Source organism: Pongo abelii, chromosome 21, assembly GCF_028885655.2.
Source record: "Pongo abelii isolate AG06213 chromosome 21, NHGRI_mPonAbe1-v2.0_pri, whole genome shotgun sequence".
Taxonomy (NCBI): domain Eukaryota; kingdom Metazoa; phylum Chordata; class Mammalia; order Primates; family Hominidae; genus Pongo; species Pongo abelii.
In genome coordinates, this window is record NC_072006.2 from 43,078,052 (window position 1) to 43,100,193 (window position 22,142).

The window sequence follows — 22,142 nt, forward strand, 5'->3', positions numbered from 1 at the left end:
GAGGCCTGGCTCCCACCTGTTCACCAACTGCTCTGTCTCCAAGATCTTCCTTCACCCCAGGCTTCATGTGTCCATCTTGAGCTCCTTATTTCCCTCTCCTCTAATGATGTCCTCCATTAAGGACTGGTGTCACCATTCACCCACTCACCCATGCTTTCTTGCTTTGCACTGTCCGTTCCCCTGCCTTAGTGTCACCTCTCCCACCCTAGCACCCCACTGCCTTGCCTCATCAGCTCCCCTGATATTACTGCAACAGCCTCTCCTTTGGGTTCCCTGACTTCAGAGTCTGCCCACCACTCCCAGTCATCCATTCATCCATTGGTCCATCCAACCATCCATCCATCCATCCATCCATCCATCCATCATTCCATTCATCTGTCCGTCCATCCATCCATCCAGTCAACACACAGTTATGAGCACCTCCTCTGTGCCACATACTTTACTAGATCCTGGAGATAGAGAACAATGGGACCTTCTTCTCTCTCAAATCCGCCTGGTTAACTCCACTCATCCTTGCAGCTCAAGTGTCAGTGACTTAGGAAAACCTCCCTGGCCACTCCTCATAGGCTCTCAGAGCACACTGCAGCCTAATATTGGGGAGGTCTGCTTCTGCAACTTGTAAATCAAAATTCAGAGCATGGCTATGGCAGCCTACCCCCCTGATTGGGGGGCGGGTGCGCTGTCCCAGGCTTAGGTTCCATGCTGGTCGTAAGCACTCAGCAGTCTCGGGATCTCGAGCTCACTAGATAGGGCTCAGCAGTACCAGGTATCCTCACCGCCCCTCAGGCCTGACCTGGCCGCCCAGGTCAGGCTGCCAGGCCTGTGATAAGTGGGCTTCTCCCACCTGCTTCCTGAGCTCTCACATCTGTTTTGTGCCCATTTCTATTACTTGGGTCCCTGCTTGGATCACCTGCTCAGCCTAGCACTCAAGAATGGGGTCAGGTAGGAAGACTGACTATTTCTGTCTGAAGTCAAGGCCAGGCTGCACTAGGGCATTAGCCACCCTCATTGCAGCTCCACTGGGGCTGTCATTGGGTCCTCTAGACACAGGGATCTTCTCTTCCTGAGCTGGGGCTGGCCTCAGGGTGGCCCCACCCCCATGGTCTGGGCATATACTAGGTCTTAGGTCTTCCCAGTAAACTGGAGATCACAGTGTCTTCCTCACAGTGTTGCTGGGAGCATTAAATGAGAGTCTGTGTGAAAGTGCTTAGCACAGTCTGTAAATTCTCAATAGATGTTAGCAATGACCATTATTTTTACTAACAATGCCACTATTCCACTCATACCTTTTCATTTCCAGCCAAGTAGTGAGGTTTGTAATGTCAGACTGGCCAGCAGGTGTCATTCTCTACAACTGACAAGCATCAGACATTTATAAATCAGATAATTATACTAATTTTCACATCATACCCTTGCTTTTTCAAGTTGGGAAAAAAAAAAAAAAAAAACCTTCAAGCAACCTTCTCCCAGGATGAGGTAGCATCTGACCATCAGGTCTGTGTTCAGAAGGATCACTTCCTGAGGCCATGCCTTCTTTGTCCCACTGACTCTCCAGCCCCAGACCTCAGGCCCCCTGAGGTTCTCTCGCTTCCTCCCAGCTAGTCTTCTGCTGGCTGCCTTGGACTCTAACTTCTATCTCTCATCTTGGCTGGACAGTTGATGCCTTTTTTCTTATTTCCTTCTCTCTCCTTCATTCATTCTCATGGTCATCATTTAGGACTCTCTAAGAATGTGAATCCCTTACTGAGTGTTCATTATGGGCTAAGCTATTTATGTATTTTGGGGGCAAATTGAACAATCGTGACAACTGAGGTCTGCCAGGCAGTGGCCATGACTGAAGGCCTTGAATGGGATCACAGTCCCTTATTGGATGTATTATCTATTGCTGCATAACAAACTACCCCACAATGTAGCATCTTAAAACAATAATAAATATTTATTGTCTCACATGGTTTCTTTGGGTCAGAGAGTTAGGAACAGCTTAACTGGGTGGCTCTGGCTTGGTGGCTCTCATGATATTGCAACCCAGATGTTGCAATATTGTTGAGACTACTGGGGCTACAGTCTCATCTGAAGGCTTGACTGGTACTGGAGGATCCACTTCCAAGTCAGTTCACTCACATGGCTGGCAAGTTAGTGCTGGCTGTTGGCAGGAAACCTCAGTTTCTCACCTCCTTAGGACCTCTCCTTGAGGCTTCTTGAGGGTCCTCACAACATAGTGGCTGCCTTCTTCTAGAATAATTGATCCAAGACAACATAAAATAGAAGCAGCAATGCCTTTTATGCCCTAGCCTCAGAAATCACAAATAGGATATTCACAATATCCTATTTGTTAGAAGTGAGTCACTCAGTCTGGCCCACATTCAAGGTGAGAACAGTCGGGCTCCATCTTTTAAAGGAAGATGTGTCAAAGAATTTGTAGACATATTTAAAAATCACCATATTGAACCTCAGAGACCCCTTCTTCAGGGCTCAGTGCACAGTAGGGGCTCAGTAAATGCTGTTGCTTTAACCACATGGATGCTAAGACCAACCACAGGGGAGAAGAATTCAGCTCTCTACCTTTCCTTCTAGGTCCATATTTCAGACTTAATAATCCTCTGCAATGTGACTGGTATTTCCATTTCATTCTATTCCATTCTACTGGCCCCAAGCATGCTGTGGGACTTGGGTGAAGTTGAGAGCTAGCCTACCGTCAATGTGGGGCTGATCCCCTGGGGAATGCTCACTTCTTTCCTCTCCTCCAGCTGCACATAGCTGGAGCCAATGGATACCTGCGGGCAGCTGAGCTCCTCCTGGACCATGGAGTGCGTGTGGATGTGAAGGACTGGGATGGCTGGGAGCCCCTGCATGCAGCTGCCTTCTGGGGACAGGTAGTTCTCACCCACAGGGCTGTGGGGGAGGCTGGCACAGGGCTAACCTGCTGACACCAAGTTTTTTGGGCTGGCAGTTGGTTTCAAAGAACATAAGACTTTAAGGCTTAAGGTGTTGGCTTAAGGTATTGACTATAGCTCATATGTGGGATATGAAAAGGCCTAGGGAGTTTGCAAAAAACGTTGGACAAAACAAGTTGTGTTTTTTTGTTTTTGTTTTTGTTTTGAGACAGTCTTGCTCTGTCACCCAGGCTGGAGTGCAGTGGTGCAATCTCACCTCACTGCAACCTCCGTCTCCTGGGTTCAAGCAATTCTCCTGCCTCAGCCTCCTGCGTAGCTGGGATTACAGGCATGTGCCACCATGCCCAGCTAATTTTTTGTATTTTTGGTAGAGACAGGGTTTCACCATGTTGGTCAGGCTGGTCTCAAACTCCTGACCTCAGATGATCTGCCTGCCTCGGCCTCCCAAAGTGCTGGGATGCCACCATGCCCGGCTGACAAGTTGTGTTCTAATAGGACGGTAATCAAATTTGCCAAATAAGAAAATTACCAGCATTTTTGCTCCCAGTACTTTCTCCATTTGTTTCCAGATACAAAACTCTGATTGTCACTTACACCTAGTCCCTCCTTAGATACCTGCCAGCTCTAGAGTTACAGCCAACTCTTTCTTCTCCTTCTTCTTGGTGTGGCCCAGGCATGTGGAGGAGGTGCTAAGCTCATTGCATCTGTCTGGATTCTCCCCATGGCTCTAGTGTGCAGGCCTTCCCCGGAAATCAACTTTGTCCCACCATTCTTTGGGTCACATCCTAAGAGGCCTTGGGCACTCTCCTCACCTCCCAGGCTTTCTGAGCTCTGGGCAGGGGGACACATGAGCTTCTTCCTGTGTTTCAGATGCAGATGGCAGAGCTATTGGTGTCCCATGGAGCTAGTCTCAGTGCAAGGACATCCATGGATGAGATGCCAATAGGTAAGTCCAGCACAACAGCTGGTGTGCACAAATAGGCAGTTATCAATGTTTTGATGGGTAGAGGGAGAAATAGATAAATATATGTTTGTATAGATTGATGGATTGGTGTGTAGATAGATAGATGGATTAATTAATGGATGGTAGATGAATGGACGGATGGACAGATTAATGGATAGATGAATAAATGGATGAATGGATGGATGAGGTGGTAGTTGGGTAGATATTATGAGGTCTGGTTGAATGGATGGGTGGGTGGGTGGATGGATGGATGGATAGATAGAAGAATAAGTGGATGAGTGGGTAAAGGATGAATCTATGAATAGGTGGCTCAGTCAGCAATAGGTAGATAGATGGATGAAGGGGTTAGGTAGAATAGATGGGAGTATGTAGCTTTCTTAGCATCTTTGCATAATTTATTGCTTGGGCTATGTGGGGTACCTGCTTGTTTCCCTCACTACTTCTCATATCAGTGAAGACTTGAGGACTCTTCTTGGAAACTATCAAAGAGGAACATGAATCCCTCGGTCATAGCTGGGAAGCTTAGGAATTGTGACTGTGCCCAGAACCTGGGTTTCCCATTCTTATAATCCTCTAAGGTTTGGGTTGCAGCCCAGGAACTTTGGCTGGCATAGTTTTCTTCCCTCCCTGCATGCCCCGAAAGATGCTTGGAGTTTTCAGTGGGTTGGGATGGCAGCTCCCCTGGTCTGGAGCACCCTCTTGCGCCACAGGTCCTGGCCCCGTCCCCCACAACAGACTCCTCTGCCCCTTCAGACCTGTGCGAGGAGGAAGAGTTTAAGGTCCTGCTGCTGGAGCTAAAACACAAGCATGATGTGATCATGAAGTCACAGCTGAGGCACAAGTCATCCTTGAGCCGGAGGACCTCCAGCGCAGGCAGCCGTGGGTGAGTACGGGGCAGGGCAGCCAGGGGTCCCTGTGCGTGCTCCTTCCTGTGGCACCTGGGTGCAGCCTCCAGCACCCACTTTGTCCTCTCAGGAAGGTGGTGCGGCGAGCCAGCCTGTCGGACAGGACCAACCTGTATAGGAAGGAGTATGAAGGAGAGGCCATCCTGTGGCAGCAGCGGAGTGCAGCTGAGGATCAGCGGACCTCCACCTACAACGGGGACATCAGGGAGACCAGGACAGACCAAGAGAATAAGGACCCTGTGAGTGGCCTCATGCCCTGCCCTAGTGTCAGCCACTGCAATGGGAGGAGAACAGGGCCCAGCCTGGTCTTGCCTCTTCAACTGAGAGCCTTCAGAGGGAAGTAGCCAGGCACTGCCCTTAAACTAGCATATCCAGTCTGATGGTGATGGCTACTGTAGTTAAACCAGCAGATTTGGTCTGATGGTGGTGGCTGCTGTAGTTAAGGAGGTGATCGGGGATTGTGTTAGAGGCTGAGCTGGGTGCTTTGGCACACAGGTAGGTCTCCTAATTGACAGGGGTTGGGTGTCCGCTGTGCGCCTAGCTGTGCGCCAAGCTGTGCGCCAGCACACCTAGCAGTGGACTTCCCAGAAGAGTGCTTCAGTAGGGCAGTCACCCAGGAGCTGAGGGTGCTACAACTTCTTTTTCAGGAAATATAACAAGATATTGAGAATTGTGTTTATCAGAACATGTTTTTTGAAAAATGGAGTAGGATCCTAGTAGGACCTCTGAGAAGCCTGCTCCTGTAGCAGCCAATGGTCCTTTAATCTTTAAGCTGCTTTCCTGAGGGGACACACATTCATTTCTGATGGCTGCTTTAAGAAATTATGACAAACTGGATGGCTTAACATGGTGGAAATTTATTCTCTCTCAGTTCTGAAGGCCAGAAGTCTAAAATCGAGGTGACACCAGTGTTGGTTCCCTCTGGGGGCTCTCAAGGGGATTCTGTTCCATGCCTCTGCGAGCTTCTGGTGGCTCAGGCATTCTTTGGCTCTTGCTAACAACGATTCTAGTCTCTGCGTCTATCTCCACATGACCTTTTTCTTTGTGTGTGTGTGTGTCTGTTTTCTCTTCTTTTTTTATTTTTATTTTATTGGATTTTTTTTGAGACAGGGTCTTGCTCTGTCACTCAGGCTGGAGTGCAGTGGCATGATTATAGATCACTGAAGACTCCAACTCATGGGCTTAAGCAATCCTCCCACCTCAGCCTCCCAAGTAGCTGGGACTATAGGCGGGGGCCATCACGACTGGCTAATTTTCAAATTTATTGTAGAGATGAGGTCTTGCTGTGTTGCCCAGGCTGGCCTCAAACTTAGCCTCAAGCAATCCTCCCACCTTGGTTTCCCAAAGTACTGACATTACAGGTTCAAGCCACTGTATCTAGCCTGTTTTTTCCTCTTGTAAGGACACCAGTCATTGGATTGGAGCCCATGCCAATCCAGTATGACCTAATCTTAATTTAATTTATTACACCTGCAAATACCTATTTCCAGATAAAGTCACATTCAGAGATTCCAGGTAGACATGAATTTTTGAGGGACACTACTTAACCCAGAACCAACACACTCACTCAGCGTGGCTGCTTTCTTGCTGAGTGGAGTGAACAGGCTTGGGGCTGGAGTGGAATTGCTGAGGACGAGGGAGAAGCTAACTATACCAGAGGTGGTCTGCCATTTTCGTTCTTCCACCACACCATGAACAGATGAAAACATGCCTAGAGAGTTTAGCCTTGGTGGAATGAAATTGATTAGCTACCGAGCATGCCCACGTGTCTCAGAGGGACCCTGCTTCCCAGCATGAACAGTGGGGTCACCTGTCTCACCAGGAGGTGTGAAAGTGCCTGCCCAAGGGGAGGCCACATCAAAGCCACCAGCTGGTGATGGAGAGGGCACTTAGGGAAGCTTTGTTCTGCCTGGCCCCTTAGTCTGAGGATTGGTGAGAAAAGAGATGTAGATCAATATCAAATCACATTTCAGATGTCTCCCAGCTGTGCTTTATTTATTTTTCCTTTGTGATTGTGGTGTAACTTAAGTATGGTAAAGCAGACAAATCTTTTTTTATTTTTTTATTTTTTTATGATATGGAGCCTCACTCTGTTACCCAGGCTGGAGTGCAGTGGTGTGATTTCAGCTCACTGCAACCTGTGCTCCCGAGTTCAAGCGATTCTCTTGCCTCAGCCTCCCGAGTAGTTGGGATTACTAGTGCCTGCCACGACGCCTGGTGGATTTTTGTATTTTTAGTAGAGATAGGGTTTCACCGTGTTGGCCAGGCTGGTGTTGAAGTTCTGACCTCAAGCAATCCTTACCCACTTGGACCTCCCAAAGTGCTGGGCTTACAGGTGTAAGCCACCATGCCTGGCCAAGTAGACAAATCTTAAATGAGATTTTCAACAACCTTTTACAAATGTACACACTCAGATGAATTCATAGAGCATTTTCATCATCCATGTTCTCTCTCTGTCCTTTCCCCCACTCCAAATGTAGTCACTATTTAACTTTGAGTTCTAAAGATTAATTTTGTATATGCATATGAATGACCCTGTAGTTTCTTTTGTGTCTGGCTTTTTTTACATCTGTGAGAGTCACCCACGTTGTGGCATATAGCAGTAGTTCTTTTTTTTTTTTTTGAGACAGGAGTTCACTCTGTTGACTGGGCTGGAGTGCAGTGGTGTGATCCTAGCTCACTGCAGCCTTGACCTCTTGGGATCAAGCGATCCTCCCACCTCAGCCTCTTAGGTAGCTGAGACTATAGGCATGCACCACCATGCCTGGCTAATTAAAAAAAAATTTTTGGCCGGGTGCCATGGCTCATGCCTGTAATCCCAGCACTTTGGGAGGCCGAGGTGGGTAGATCACAAGGTCAAGAGATCGAGACCATCCTAGCCACATGGTGAAACCCCATCTCTACTAAAAGTACAAAAATTAGCTGGGCGTGGTGGCGCACATCTGTAGTCCCAGCTACTCAGGAGGCTGAGGCAGGAGAATCACTCGAACCCGGGAGGTGGAGGTTGCAGTAAGCCAAGATCGAGCCACTGCACTCCAGCCTGGGGACAGAGCGAGACTCCGTCTCAAAACAAAACAAAACAAAATTTTTTAGAGATGGAATCTTGCTATGTTGCCCAGTCTGGTCTCAAACTCCTGGGCTCAAATGATTCTCTTGCCTCAGTCTCCCAAAGTGCTGGGATTATAGGCGCGAGCCACTGCACCTGGCCTCACTCTTGTTTTTTTTTCTTTTTTTTTTTTTTTGAGATGGAGTGTCGCTCTGTCCCCCAGGCTGGAGTGCATTGGCGCGATCTCGGCTCACTGCAACCTCCACCTCCCGGGTTCACGACATTCTCCTGCCTCAGCCTCCCTAGTAGCTGGGACTATAGGTGCCCACCATCACACCCAGCTAATTTTTTGTATTTTCAGTAGAGACGCAGTTTCACCGTGTTAGCCAGGATGGTCTCGATCTCCTGACCTCGTGATCCGCCGGCCTCAGTCTCCCAAAGTGCTGGGATTACAGGCGTGAGCCACCACGCCCAGCCGCCTCATTCTTATTGCTTTCTAGAATTTGATTGTTTGAATATTAAAATTTACATATCCATGCTCCTTTTTTTTTTTTTTTAAATTGAGACAGAGTTTCGCTTTGTCACCCAAGCTAGAGTGCAGTGGCATGCTCTTGGCTCACTACAACCTCCGCCTCCCAGGTTCAAGCGATTCTCCTGCCTCAGCCTCCTGAGTAGCTGGGATTACAGGTGCGTGCCACCACGCCCGGCTAATTTTTCCATTTTTAGTAGAGACGGGGTTTTGCCGTATTGGCCAGGCCGGTCTTGAATTCCTGACCTCAAACGATCCACCCTCCTCGGCCTCCCAAGGTGTTGGTATTACAGGGGTGAGCCACTGCTCCTGGCCTCCATTCTCCTTTTGGTGGACATTTGGGTTTCTTGTTTCTGGCTCCTGTGAATAAAGCTGCTATAAACATTTTTGTACATGTCTTTTGGTGGACATAAGCACTATTTTGTGTTGAGAATATACCCAGGAAAGCAGTGGGAGTCACGGGTAGGCATATGTTTAGCTTTAGTGGATACTACCAAGCAGTTTTCCAAGGTGCCTTGTACCTGTCTGCTTTCCCATGGCAGAGTGTTTCTTGCCAACCCTTGGTATAGTCAGTTTTTTTTTTTTTGATACAGAGTTCTGCTCTTGTTGCCCAGTCTGGAGTGCAATGGCGCCATCTCGGCTCACTGCAATCTTCACCTCCCGGGTTCAAGTGATTCTCCTGTCTCAGCCTCCCGAGTAGCTGAGATTACAGGCACCTGCCACCATGCCCAGCTAATTTTTGTGTTTTAGTAGAGATGCGGTTTCACCATGTTAAGGTGGGAATTCTCAAAGCATGGTCCCTGGACCAGCAACATCAGCATCACCTAGGAACTTGTTAGAAATGCAGACTTTGGCTGGGCACAGTGGCTCACAAATCCTGTAATCCCAAAACTGAGGGAGGCTGAGGTGGGAGGATCTCCTGAGCCTAGGAGTTACTGGACAACATGGCAAGACCCTATCTCTACCACCCGCCAAAAAAAAAAAAAAAAAAACAATTAGCTGGGTGTGGTGGTGTGTACCTGTAGTCTGAGGTCTTGTGAGGCTGAGGCAGGAGGATTGCTTGAGTCGAGGAATTCGAGGCTGCAGTGAGCTATGATAGCACCACTGAACTCCAGCCTGGGTGACAGAGTGAGGCCTGGTCTCTAAAAAAAAAAAAAAAGTAAATAAATGTAGATTCTCAGGACCCACCCCAGATGTGGCGATACTGCTGCACACAAGAATTTCAGAACCACTTATTTGAGGATAACTTGTTTAGCCTGACCTCCAAATCACATTTCTTCCAAGGCTGTGCCCTGTTAGCCTTCAAGGCTGACTTTGGTTCACTGTTTTTTGTTTTTGTTTTTGTTTTTTAACTCTGAGACAAGGTCTCACTCTGTTGCCAAGGCTAGACTGGAGTGCAGTGGTGCAATCTTGGTTCACTATAGCCTCTGCCTCCCAGATTCAAGCAATTCTCCCACCTCAGCCTCCCGATTAGCTGGGACTACAGGCACCCGCCACCATGCCCGGCTAATTTTTGTGTTTTTTGGTAGAGATGGGGTTTCCCCATGTTGGCCAGGCTGGTCTCGAACTCTTGACCTTAAGTGATCCGCCTGCCTTCGCCTCCCAGAGTGCTGGGATTACAGGCATGAGCCACCGTGCCGCTTGTTTTTTAATCTGATGTTTAAGTAGCAGTACAGACAAACTAAATCAGAATCTCAGGAGTTGGGACCTCGGCATTGTATATGTTTGTCGTTGGTGGTTTTTTAAATTTATTTTTAGATGGAATCTTGCTCTGTCGCCAGGCTGGAGTGCAGTGGCTCAATCTTGGCTCACTGCAACCTCTGCCTCCCGGGTTCAACCGATTCTCTTGCCTCAGCCTCCTGAGTAGCTGGAATTACAGGCGCACACCACCACGCCCAGCTAATTTTTGTATTTTTAGTAGAGACATGGTTTCACCATGCTGGTCAGGATGGTCTCAATCCCTTGACCTTGTGATCCACCCGCCTTGACCTCCCAAAGTGCTGGGATTACAGGCATAAGCCACCATGTCTGGCCATGTCGTTGTTTTTTAAAGCTAAAGAGAGACTGTTTTTGAAGTGATTGCAGCAGTAAGTAGAATGCATCGACCACAGAATTGGCAAGATCTTGGAGGTCAAGGAGAAAGGAGTTTGTTTCCTAGGGAGGAAGACGGAGGCTGCAAGTACTGAGGGTTGGGGGTGGGACGAGCAGGTGGTGTAATTGGACAGTTGACCAGGAATGTGTGTCCCGTGGTCAGCCCATTTCCAGAAGGGTCTTCAGGAGAGTTTTTCTGCATTGCAGTGCTTGTTTACCCTCAGGGTGAGTCAAAGTCCAGGATCCTGTGGGGAGGGGAGCAGCTTAACTAAAATTTGGTGAAATCATTTACCGCTGGGCGCAGTGGCTCACACCTGTAATCCCAGCACTTTGAGAGGCCCAGGCTCCTGACCTCATCTGAGGTCAGGAGTTTGAGACCAGCCTGGCCAACATGGCGAAACCCTGTCTCTACTAAAAATAGCCAGGCGTGGTGGCAGGTGCCTGTAATGCCAGCTACTTGGGAGGCTGAGGCAGGAGAATCACTTGAACCTGGGAGGCAGAGGTTGCAGTGAGCCAAGATCGTACCACTGCACTCCAGCCCGGGCAACAGAGTGAGACTCTATCTCAAAAAAAAAAAAAAAAATCATCTAGCAAGCATTAATTTCAGTTGATAAATTGACAGTTTAGCTCATCATTGCAGAGAAAAAGAAAGAGAACTTGAGGGACTGTGTTTGGGTTATCCTAGGAAAAGGAGGGGTCATCTGAGCGTTCTGGAAATCCTATGGGGAAGGGTGATTCTGTGCAGTCAGCCATTCCCCAGAACACAAAAGGTGGGGGTTTTGTTTAACCTTCCTGTTTTCCAGTATCTCAGTTCAACATTGCCAGGATGATGGTGCCTACCACAAAGGGTGTTCTAGGGTCAATTGTGTTCTTATTTGTATAGAACTCAGCCCATAATTTGTACCTCATTAAGCATTAGGCAGATAAATATATTTAGAAGTTCCCTGCATCATGAGAAACCCTCTTTCGTCTAACCCACATCCTTCAGGCTGGAGTTAATTCCTCTTCCTTCAATGCTCTGATTTCTGACACCGTAGATGGATATAGGTGGGTTTTGTTTTGTTTTGTTGAGACAGGGTCTCATTCTGTCACTCAGGTTAGACTGCAGTGGTGCAAACATGGCTCACTGCAGCCTTACCCTCCTGGGCTCAAGTGATCCTCCTTCCCAGCCTCCCATGTAGCTGAGCCACAGGCACGCACCACCATGCCCAGCTAATTTTTAAATTTTTTGTAGCGATGAGGTCTCACTATGTTGCCTAGGCTGGTCTCCAACTCTTAGGCTGAAGCCATCCTCCCACCTCAGCCTCCCAAAGTGCTGGGATTACAGGCATGAGCCACTGCACCCAGCAGGGATTTTTTTCTTTTTAAACTAATAGATTTTTTTTTTGAGCAGTTTTAGAACTCTAGAAAAATGAGTGGAAACTACAGATATTTCCCATATACACCCCCCTCCACCCTGGTTTCCCCTGTTATTAACAACTCGCATTAGTGTGGTACATATGTTATCACTGATGAGCCAATATTGATACATTATTATGAACTAAAGCCCATAGTTTACATCAGGTTTGCTCTTTGTGTCGTAACTCCTGTGGGTTTTGACAAATGCATAATGTCATGTGTCCATCATGATAGTGTCACACAGAATGCTCTCGCCACTTGGTTTAGGTGGTTATATTAGACGGTTGAGATTGTGAACAACTGGTGAAAGAGACCAAGGCTGTCCCACTAAACAGCCCTGGTATTCTACTTATGCTTCCTCCCCAAACTCTAGCAATCACTGATCTACTGTTTTCATAGTCTTGCTTTTCCAAAATGTTATATACTTGGAATTGTATAATATGTGATGCTTTCAGATTGGTGTTCTATATGGTTTTTTTTGAGACGGAGTCTCACTCTGTTGCCCAGGCTGGAGTGCAGTTGTGCAATCTCGGCTCACTGCAACCTCTGCCTCCTGGTTCAAACAATTATCCTGCCTCAGCCTCCTGAGTAGCTGGGATTAGAGGCATGCGTCACTGCGCCTGTCTAATTTTTGTGTTTTTCTTTTAGTAGACACAAGGTTTCACCATGTTGGCCAGGCAGGTCTCGAACTCCTGACCTCAAGTGATCCGTCCACCTTAGCCTCCCAAAGTGCTGGGATTATAAGCATGAGCCACCACGCTTGGCCTGTACATGTTTTTTTAACTGCCTAGATGATGCCAGTGTGCATCCAAGATGGGATCAGTGTCTCAGATCTTTGCCATTCTAAACATCAGCAGGAAATTCTTAGAAGTGCCAAATTGCAGGCCCCAACCCAGACCTATTGAATCAGAATAGGGACTTTAGCAATATCCCTAGGCAACTCACATACACATCAAAGTTTGAGAAGCACTGACTAGGACCACCAAGAAATGGTCTCTCCATGACATGGCATCAGTCTGCCTGCATAGTTCAGAAGGAGCCATAAAAAAAAAAAAAGGTTGGACTCGGTGGCTCATGCCTGTAATCCCAGTGCTTTGGGAGGCTGAGGTGGGAGGATCATTTGATACCAGGAGTTCAAGACCAGCCTGTGCAACATAGTAAGGCCCTGACTCTAAAAGGAGAAAGCGAAGAAATACACACTCATAAATGGAGACTTACTATGGAAAGTGTTCTTTGCCTTATCACATATTACCATGTATATATAACATATATATGTTATATATATGTATGTTATATATATATATGTTAGAAAACTAGATTATAAACTACATTTTATATATATATATATCTCGGACATCTTTCCATGCCAGCTCGTGGAGACTTCCTTCATTCTTTTTACCAGCTACAGAGCATGCCAATAGAAGTACTGGCCACAATGTCCTGCTTGCCCAATGATGACTTTCAGGCTTTACACTAATGAGAGAGAAAATCTGTGAAATGGGCTTGCTGGTGCAAAGTATACAATCTTTTCTAAAAATTTTTATCATTATTATTGTTTTTACTTTTTACTGAAGAGCTGGGGAGAGAAGAAAGGAAAAAAAGAAAAAAAATTTCACTGAAGGTTGATGCAAAACTGTCCACCAAAGAGACTGTAGCAATTTCCATTCTCACTTATTTCCCCATACCCCTGCCAACACTGAGTAATAACACACTTTAAACATATTTGTCAATGTGATATCTAAAAGTGATATTTTGTTGTTTTAATTTTTATATTATTAACGATTAGTGAGGATTAATATTATTCCAATGCCATGTATATCTATATATTTTGCTGTGGGCTACATATTTGTATCCTCTGCCTACTATTTTTATTGAGCAGGTAGGCTTTTAAAAATTGACTTTTGGCTGGGTGCGGTGGCTCATGCCTGCAATCTCAGCACTTTGGGAAGCTGAGGAGTGTGGATCACTTGAGGCCAGGAGTTCAAGATCAGCCTGGCCAGCATGGTGAAACCCCATCTCTATAAAAATACAAAAATTAGCTGGGTGTGGTGGTGCGTGCCTGTAATCCCAGCTACTCGGGAGGCTGAGGCAGAAGAATTGCTTGAACCCAGGAGGCAGAGGTTGCGGTGAGCGGAGATTGCGCCACTGCACTCCAGCCTGAGAGACAGAGCAAGACTCTGTCTCCAAAAAAAAAAAAGGACTTTTAAGAGCTCTTTATACTTTTAGAAAGTTAGTCTCTTTTCTGTCATATATGTTGAAAATATTTTCCTAGTTTCTTCATGTGTCTTTTGACCTTGTTCCCTGTTCATGGTGATTTTTGCTGTGCTTTAAATGTTGTCGCATGTATCTATTTTTTAGTTTATAGTTTTTAGGAAGCAGCTACTTTTCGAACTCTTGTTATCCAAGGATTATTGGGTGTACGGGATCCCTGGGTAAGAATCTTTGTGAGATATGATTCATATACAGAGCAAGGATTACAAGTGACTGAAAAACCCAACTCAAATGGACTTACACACAAGGAATTTATTGGCTTGTGCAACTGAAAAGTCTGGGCCTGGAAGGATCCTGGGCTTCAAATGTGTCATCGGGATGCAGTCTCTCTTAGCCTTTCTTCATGCCAACTTCACTTGCAAGCAGACCCTTCAACATAGTATCTCCCCAGCCCTCAGCTTACATCATTCTTACTACCCACAGTTCCTACAGAAACTTCTCTTTCCCAATTGTTCTAGCAAAAGTCACAGGGTTGCTTCACTGAAGCAATTTCAGTTAAGAACTCATCCCTGGGCCAATCCCTGTAGTGAAATATGTTGAATGGCTAGGCCTTGGGTCATGATCCAGGCCCTGGAGCAAGGCCAGGTGTCAGTCAACTCTACGAAAATTCATAGATTGGGGGTTCCCCAAAGGAAAACCCTGGCCCCAATACCCAGGGAGAGAAAACAGATAGAGGAAAAGTCCAAAGAATAATGCCCTCAGCAGAGAGACAGGTGGATAGTAGGTTCAGATCTTCCAGCCAGCTGGTAATGTTGTCCTTCTCACTTGCAGAACCCCAGGCTGGAGAAGCCCGTGCTACTCTCTGAATTTCCTACCAAGATCCCACGAGGTGAACTGGACATGCCTGTTGAGAATGGCCTCCGGGCTCCGGTCAGTGCCTACCAGTATGCACTGGCCAACGGGGATGTCTGGAAGGTGCATGAGGTGCCCGACTACAGCATGGCCTATGGCAACCCTGGCGTGGCCGACGCCACCCCGCCCTGGAGCAGCTACAAGGAACAGAGCCCTCAGACGCTTCTGGAGCTGAAGCGGCAGCGGGCTGCAGCCAAGCTGCTCAGCCACCCCTTCCTTAGCACCCACCTGGGCAGCAGCATGGCCAGGACGGGCGAGAGTAGCAGTGAAGGCAAGGCCCCCTTGATCGGAGGCAGAACTTCACCGTACAGCAGCAATGGGACCTCAGTATATTACACGGTCACCAGCGGAGATCCCCCACTCTTAAAGTTCAAGGCCCCCATAGAGGAGATGGAGGAGAAGGTGCATGGCTGTTGCCGTATCTCCTAGTCTCCGTGTGATGGAGGAGGGAGATGCCTGGGGAGGGGCTCCTGGAATCCAGGCCAGCCCAACAGCCCTGGCTGGGGAGGTGTCAGAGGGCAGCTGGGGAGAGGTGGGCTCTGCTTTTCAGAGGAACTCAGACCCCAGCCCTCACCTGGCTGCCCATAGCATCCCATGTCCCACGTCCTGTGGTTCTGCTTCCTGCTGCATCGTCTGCCATCTGACACAAGGCCTGTCATGGCCTCCTGGCTCACTCTGCTGTCTGATCTTGGGAGGGTGGGCTTGAGATCCCAGCTCTATTCTTGGTATAAAGCCTTCTCCGGATCAGTACATGCATGTCACATTAACACACACACACACACACACACACACACACACACACACACACACACGCACACACAAGCTCGATCAGTGTGTGTAGGAATGACATACCTGGGCTCAGGGGAAGCAAGGGGGCTTAGAATTTGTGGGGTATTCCCAAAAGGATGGAAGTTAAGACTCAGAGTCTCATTACCACTGCCAATGTGGCTTCAGCAGGGGAGGGGACCTGCTAAGCTGAGACCCATAGTCCTGCTCAGAGTCATCCCAAGGTCTGAGCCACCAGCGACACCTGACAGGGGCGAGAAGTCCTCGCTGTGTTCAGAGGGAGCCAGGAATCTACATGGGTAGATGAGATAGACACAGACCTGCTCCCCGCAGCCTTGTTGAGAGCCACACTTCTGCCCATGCCAGGAGCCAGCTGTGTGACCATCCAGGGGTGGAGGGGGAAAACCAGGCGATTTCATTCCTGGAATCAACCAAATCATGTTTTCCTCTTGGATGGAAGTGTCAAAGGCAGAAGGGTGTGGGAGGGGGACAAGGTCAGTATTTACAAAAGTGTATCTGATTTTAAAAATTCCTTTAGTCTCTAAAACTCCTAGAGGGAGGGAGGTAACTGAATTCACTTCTTTTTGTGGATCGTATCACGGTCACTGGGTTTTACTGGCTGGTGCTGGGAAAACGAAGCTAAGTGAGGAGCTTCCATTGGAATGCTTTTCCAGGGAGAGGAGGCCAATTAATTTAAAAAAAAAAACAGTCGCTAGTTAACAGTGACAGAGCCCAGCACCCTGGGGTCTTTGTGAATATCCAGACTGTTTCAGCCCAGCCCATCTCAGCCAACCCTCCTCAGACTGAGCTGTCAGAGCAAGCAATTAGGGGCCAGCCTGCCTCCACCTCTCACCCCCATCCACCCCCATCAGTCATGTGTGCGGAGTCAGTGCTCGGGATCCCGGCCCCAGCTTTTGCCTTTTTGGGGATGCTTGGTGAGACAGATTTGCCAGTCAGCCCTTTTGAGTTCCTGCCTCACCCAGGGGCTCCCAGCCTGCACTTGCAGGAGTGGTGATGCCCCAAGTCTGTGAATCCAGGGTGCACGTGGTCAGTATCCCGTCCTGCATTCAGGAGAGCCATGGTAGGGCTGGAGTTTGGTCTTGCCCAGCTCTGCAGTTTCATAGTCCCAGCCTTCCTGGTGCTGGGGAGGGAGGACTGTGAATGGCTGTTCTCCCCTCACTGCTGATTCTCCCAGGACCCCCTTTGGAGATGCCCACGGCATGGGCACTGCCCACAGGCTCAGCCAGAACCTTTTGGTGTACCCGACAAGCTGCAGGTTGTCCCTTGCTCTGTGCGCCTTTTATTTGTCCTTAAACTACCTCCTTAGAGCTCTGAAGGGGTCTCCTAGTTCCAGATTTTAATTTGGGGAACAGATCTGGGTTCTTTTTAACCCTCTTCTTTCTCAGTCTATGAGAAACTTTCCCTGAGGGGCACCCGGGCTAGGGGCTTGGGGCTGGAAGACCATCCCCGCCTTGTGCCACAACGTTCTTTGTCATTCTTAGCCCCCTACTGTGGCCCCCCATGGCCCCATAACCCAGAGAGGGAGCTGGACTTCAGGGAGCCTGAGTGATGCTTTCCCAAGAGCAGGGCAGCTGGCTGGACCAGAAAGTAGAGGGCCCATGGGAGTGACTGCGCCCTTGGTGGCTGCTGGAAGGGGAGAGGTTCTCAGCATCAGGCCACCTCCACCCCAATGCCAGGATAGATGTATTCTAGAGTAGGGGTGGAGGCGGCCCAGGAGGCTGAAGACAGGTGCACAGATGCTTCCCACGACCATGCCATTTGAGATGGGCTCTTCGACATCTCAGGCTGTGGCTGGAACAGGACAGGATGATCTAAAACACACGTACCGTTGGCTGTAAAACAGTATGAGCCCAGACTGATGCTGAAATCCCTCGTGAGCCGACCTTAGCTACAAGGTAGGGAGTTCTGAGGGAAGCCGCGTGCTCCTCAGGAGAGAGCTGTTTAGGTTTTCCGATCTTTTTGCTCAGGGGCCAAACACTGAAGGCACGTACTGCCCAACCCACTGAGCGCCTGAGGCCATTCCCTCCTTTTCCGCATGCCTCCTTCCTCCTGGGCTATTCCTCTCCACCCAGAAGGCTGGGAATCCCAGCTGATTCCCTGACAGGAGCCGACTTCACACACAGGTGACTCTCAAGCATTGGCTCATGTTTTCAGCCAGGGATAAACCATCCCCTCTTGGGGCTTTAAGTCCCTGGGGAGCTTTCCCTGCAGGTCTCCTGGGTATTGAGAGACAAGTTGGAGACCAACCTCCAATGAATGAGCCTTGGTCATTCATTAATTCACTCATGTAATTTACTGAGTAGCTGCAACATGCCAGCCTCTACGTTAGGTTCTGCGGATAAAGGAGGAATAAGACAGAGTCAGGAGAACTGTTCTTTGTGGTTTCCGTCCCTTGGGGACCACAGGCATCAGCAGTCCCATTCAAGTCACCTGAGGCAAAGTGTCTGCATCTTGGTCCAGCGACCCTTTGCTTTTCGGCTCCTAGAATCCTTAGAGTCTGAATTCCTTTAGCTGGGAACAGCTGTCATGGCCACCCCGGATAACATTTGCCCACAAGTATAGATGCTGGGTCTTGGGTTCCAGGCAGACATCATCCAGGTTCACCTGGAACTTTCAGTGATAGCTGCCTTCAGCCAGCATCTTTGGGGGACTCTATAATAGCAGCTTGAGATCAGTGTCTAGAAGACTGTTCTGCAATTTGCTGCCAAATGCATCTCAGGTTTTTCAAGTCATAGTTTCTTGCTCATGGTGGCTGATTTATTACATAGTCCCCTCACCCCACTAATGGATAATGGGAGGAAAAGTTGCTGCTTCCTTCAGCATCAAAGCCTTTCCTTGGGAATCTTCCTCCCTCCACGGTAGGGGTGGATTCGGGAGCTGGGAGTAACCAGGCAAAGTCAACCAGGTGCCTAGCTCCTGCTGAGACCCAGGTCCTACGGCAGCTCCTCATTAGATTAAAGGAGACCACTTCCAAAGCAGGTGCTGCGTGGTTCACCATCATATGCCCCAAACAACTGAAAGTTGGTGGTTATCACCAGACTGTGAGTTTCTGGCAAGTAGCTTAGGGAAGCTGAATAAACTCTAGGCCCAGGGCTACTAAAGACTTCAGGATAGAATTCTCCATCAAATATACAGCATAAGTAAAACTGCTCTGCACTGTTTGATCCATTTCCAAGGGGCTTAGAAAAGTTAACAAGGGTGTGTCCCCTGTCCTGCCCCACCGGTTTGCTGGCTTTGTAATAACATAAGACCATTGTGGTTGTTGGTGTCAGATACCTTCCCAACCTGAGCTCTCTCACCTACCTGCTCTCTCTCCTAGAGCAGGATACTGGGGTACTTTCAAGAAGGGTGCTCCTTTTAAGATGCCCAGAAAGGCTGTATTTAACTCTTGCTATTTGTAACTTGGGGATGGTCTCCCCTGCCCCAGGGCACATAAGAGCAAAGGCTCCAATGGTCAGTGGATGACTCTGCAAAAGTGACCCCCTGTGCCAGAAGCTATAGCCCTCTCCCCGACAGGTCTCTCTTGTTGGCCAGAGGGCCTGCTTCCCATGGGCATTGCAAGTGCCACCGTGCGGGGCCTGGCTCTGCACACCCAGGAAAAGTCTGCAGACCCCCAGCCCTCCGCAATAATTCACCAGACCAGAAGCCACTGATGTACAGAGAACACTTAAAAAAATGTATTTTATGTGAAAAAAAGTTAAAACTCTGTATACTGTATCAGCAGCTTTGTGTAAAAATGGCAATCAAGAGAGTCTAATATATTTAAAACTTTTTTAAAAAAATCTTCGCGGATCTTTGATATCGTATTGAGGTAACTTCCAGGTAGCCCCTTGCCACGCGGCACCGGTGGGCCTTGGGTCCAAAACCGTGGCTCAGCCACATCCCAAAGGGGGCACATGTCCCTGGAGTTGCTTCCAGCTGCCAAGGCCTGTGACGGAATTCGCTGTTAAGAGTTTTTAATTAAAATTATTAAATTCCTTTTAATAACACCTGCTAGTGTGAGTGATTATTGCTGTGTGCTCACTTGAACAGTGCTGACTTGAATTCACAAAGAGGAGGTTCCTGGAATAGAGGGTGGGTGAGGGCTCCTAGTCTCTTCCCCCTTACCCCACCCCTTTCCCACAGAGGGCTTTCCCATGAGGCCCCTGAAATAGAGGGAGCTCTGGGGGCTCAGACCTGGAGCAGATGTCTCCCCAGACTAGGAGACAGTGAAAACTGATGAATTCAAGAAAAGGTGGGTGGTTGGGAATGACCTTCATTCTGTCAAATAATCTCTTTGAAATTAACATGAGGCCCTATAGTAGCATATATTTATTCCATACATTTTCGAAGTTTTTCCTGATATTTATTTATTTATTTATTTATTTTTATTATTTTTTTTAAGATGGAGCCTCACTCTTTCACCCAGGCTGGAGGGCAGTGGCACAATCTCAGCTCACTGCAATCTCTGCCTCCCGGGTTCCAGCGATTCTCCTGCCTCAGCTTCCTGAGTAGCTGAGATTACAGACGCTTGCCATGATGTCCAGCTAATTTTTTGTATTTTTAGTCAAGACAGAGTTTCACCATGTTGGCCAGGCTGGTCTCCAATTCCTGACCTCAAGTGATCCTCCTGCCTTGAGCTCCCGAAGTGCTGGGATTATAGGCGTGAACCACCACGCCCTGCCTCTCATGACATTTATATGTAACAAGGGTGCCCCTCTCCTCTGTCCCATTCTTGGAGTGAACTGACGTGTCCTGTCCTCTTCCCCCTGCCCGATTTCACTCTTTCCCCTCGTGTGCTTATTGTGGGGAAGTACAATACTATAAAGTACTTCACCTTATGACAGCAATACAGCAGCTAAGGCCCCGGACATTCTCATTTTTTACCTCGAGCATTAGAGGCATAGAGAAGCTATGTGGTTGCACAGCCTCAGACCGCAGTCCTTGGTCCTTGTCCCACACAGAACTTTGTTGGTGTTTTTCTTGAAAGAGGATGAAAAGAGTGTTGGATCACAAGGTCAGGAATTCGAAACCAGCCTGGCCAACGTGGTGAAACCCTATCTCTACTAAAGATGCAGAAAATTGGCCAGGCGTGGTGGCATGAGCCTGTAATCCCAGCTACTCAGGAGGCTGAGGCAGGATAATCGTTTGAACCAGGGAGGCGGAGGTTGCAGTGAGCCAAGATCACACCATTGTACTCCAGCCTGGGCGACGGCAAGACTCCGTCTCAAAAAAAAAAAAAAAAAGAAGGTGCTCTCTTGCAGCCTCCCGGACCCTGGATACCAGAGCAGGGACACATGGAAGGCCCCACACTTATTCTTAAGAAACTTCACAAAGGGATGGGGATGGGGAGAGGAGAGGTAGAGAGGGAGAGGCGTCTGAACAGCGGCAGGCATTCATCCATTTAAAAAGGTTATTGGTTGCTAAATAACAATGGTAACATCTCACATTTATGACCCACTTTTCATTTACATAAAAAAGATGAGGACTGAAAATTGACTGTTGGATTTAGCTCTGTGGAACTCATGATGAACCTGACAAGAGGTTTTGGTAAAGCAGTGGGGGTTTTAACCTGATTGAACAGGGATGGAAGGGAACTGGAGACAGCAAGTATAGACAACTGGTTTGAGGGTTTCTTTTCTTTTCTTTCTTTCTTTCTTTTTTTGAGACAGGGTCTTACTCCGTCACCCAGGCTGGAGTGCAGTGGTGTGATCATAATTCACTACAGCCGCAAACTCCTGGGCTTAAGTGACCTCTTGCCTCAGCCTTCCCAGTGGCTGGGACCATCATGAACACTGCCATGCACTAAAAGTTAGGCGCACCACCATGCCCAGCTAACTTTTGTGTTTTTTTGTAGAGACAGGGTCTCACTATGCTGCCCAGGCTGGTCTCAAACTCCTGGGCTCAAGTGATCCTCTTCCCTTGGCCTCCCACAGTGCTGGGGTTACAGGTGCAAGTCACCATGGCCAGCCACGTCTGAGATTTTATGCTGCAAAAATAAGAAAAGAGATGGGGAGCTTTAGAGGAATGTAGGGTCAAGAGAGGGTTGTTTTAAGATGAAAAATATTTCAGCATGCTTGTAGGCTGATAGAAATGAATCAGTAAAGAGGGAAGCTGATGTTCCAGGAGAAAGAAGAAGATTGCTGGAGTGGTGGTGAGTAGTAGAGGGGCTGGAAATGCCCAGGCAGAGGGGTTGGGGTTGGATGGGCACAGGCACAGTTCATCAATGCCCAGTATACGGGCAGAGATGCAGACAGGAAGGTAGACTAGATGGCCGCACGTGGACGTTCCCTTCTTACTGCTTCTGTGTTCTCGGTGACATAGGAGGCAAGCTGTCAGAGAGGAAAAGGTAGAGAGAAAGAGGGAAATGCGGCCTACCAGGCAGTTTTTTTGTTTGTTTGTTTTT

At 48.2% G+C, this 22,142-nt stretch overlaps 1 protein-coding gene across 1 annotated transcript in view; it reads left to right on the forward strand.

Annotated features, from left to right (window-relative positions):
* The window catches only part of PPP1R16B (protein phosphatase 1 regulatory subunit 16B), a 118,041-nt gene extending 98,295 nt beyond the window's left edge, over positions 1 to 19,746 (forward strand). The window contains exons 7-11 of the mRNA XM_024239086.2: positions 2,748 to 2,873; positions 3,765 to 3,840; positions 4,612 to 4,741; positions 4,834 to 5,002; positions 14,870 to 19,746. Coding sequence (XP_024094854.1) covers positions 2,748 to 2,873; positions 3,765 to 3,840; positions 4,612 to 4,741; positions 4,834 to 5,002; positions 14,870 to 15,379 — 1,011 coding nt within the window. The 3' untranslated portion in view covers positions 15,380 to 19,746. The remainder of the gene's footprint in view (positions 1 to 2,747; positions 2,874 to 3,764; positions 3,841 to 4,611; positions 4,742 to 4,833; positions 5,003 to 14,869) is intronic.
* Positions 19,747 to 22,142: the final 2,396 nt, after the last annotated feature.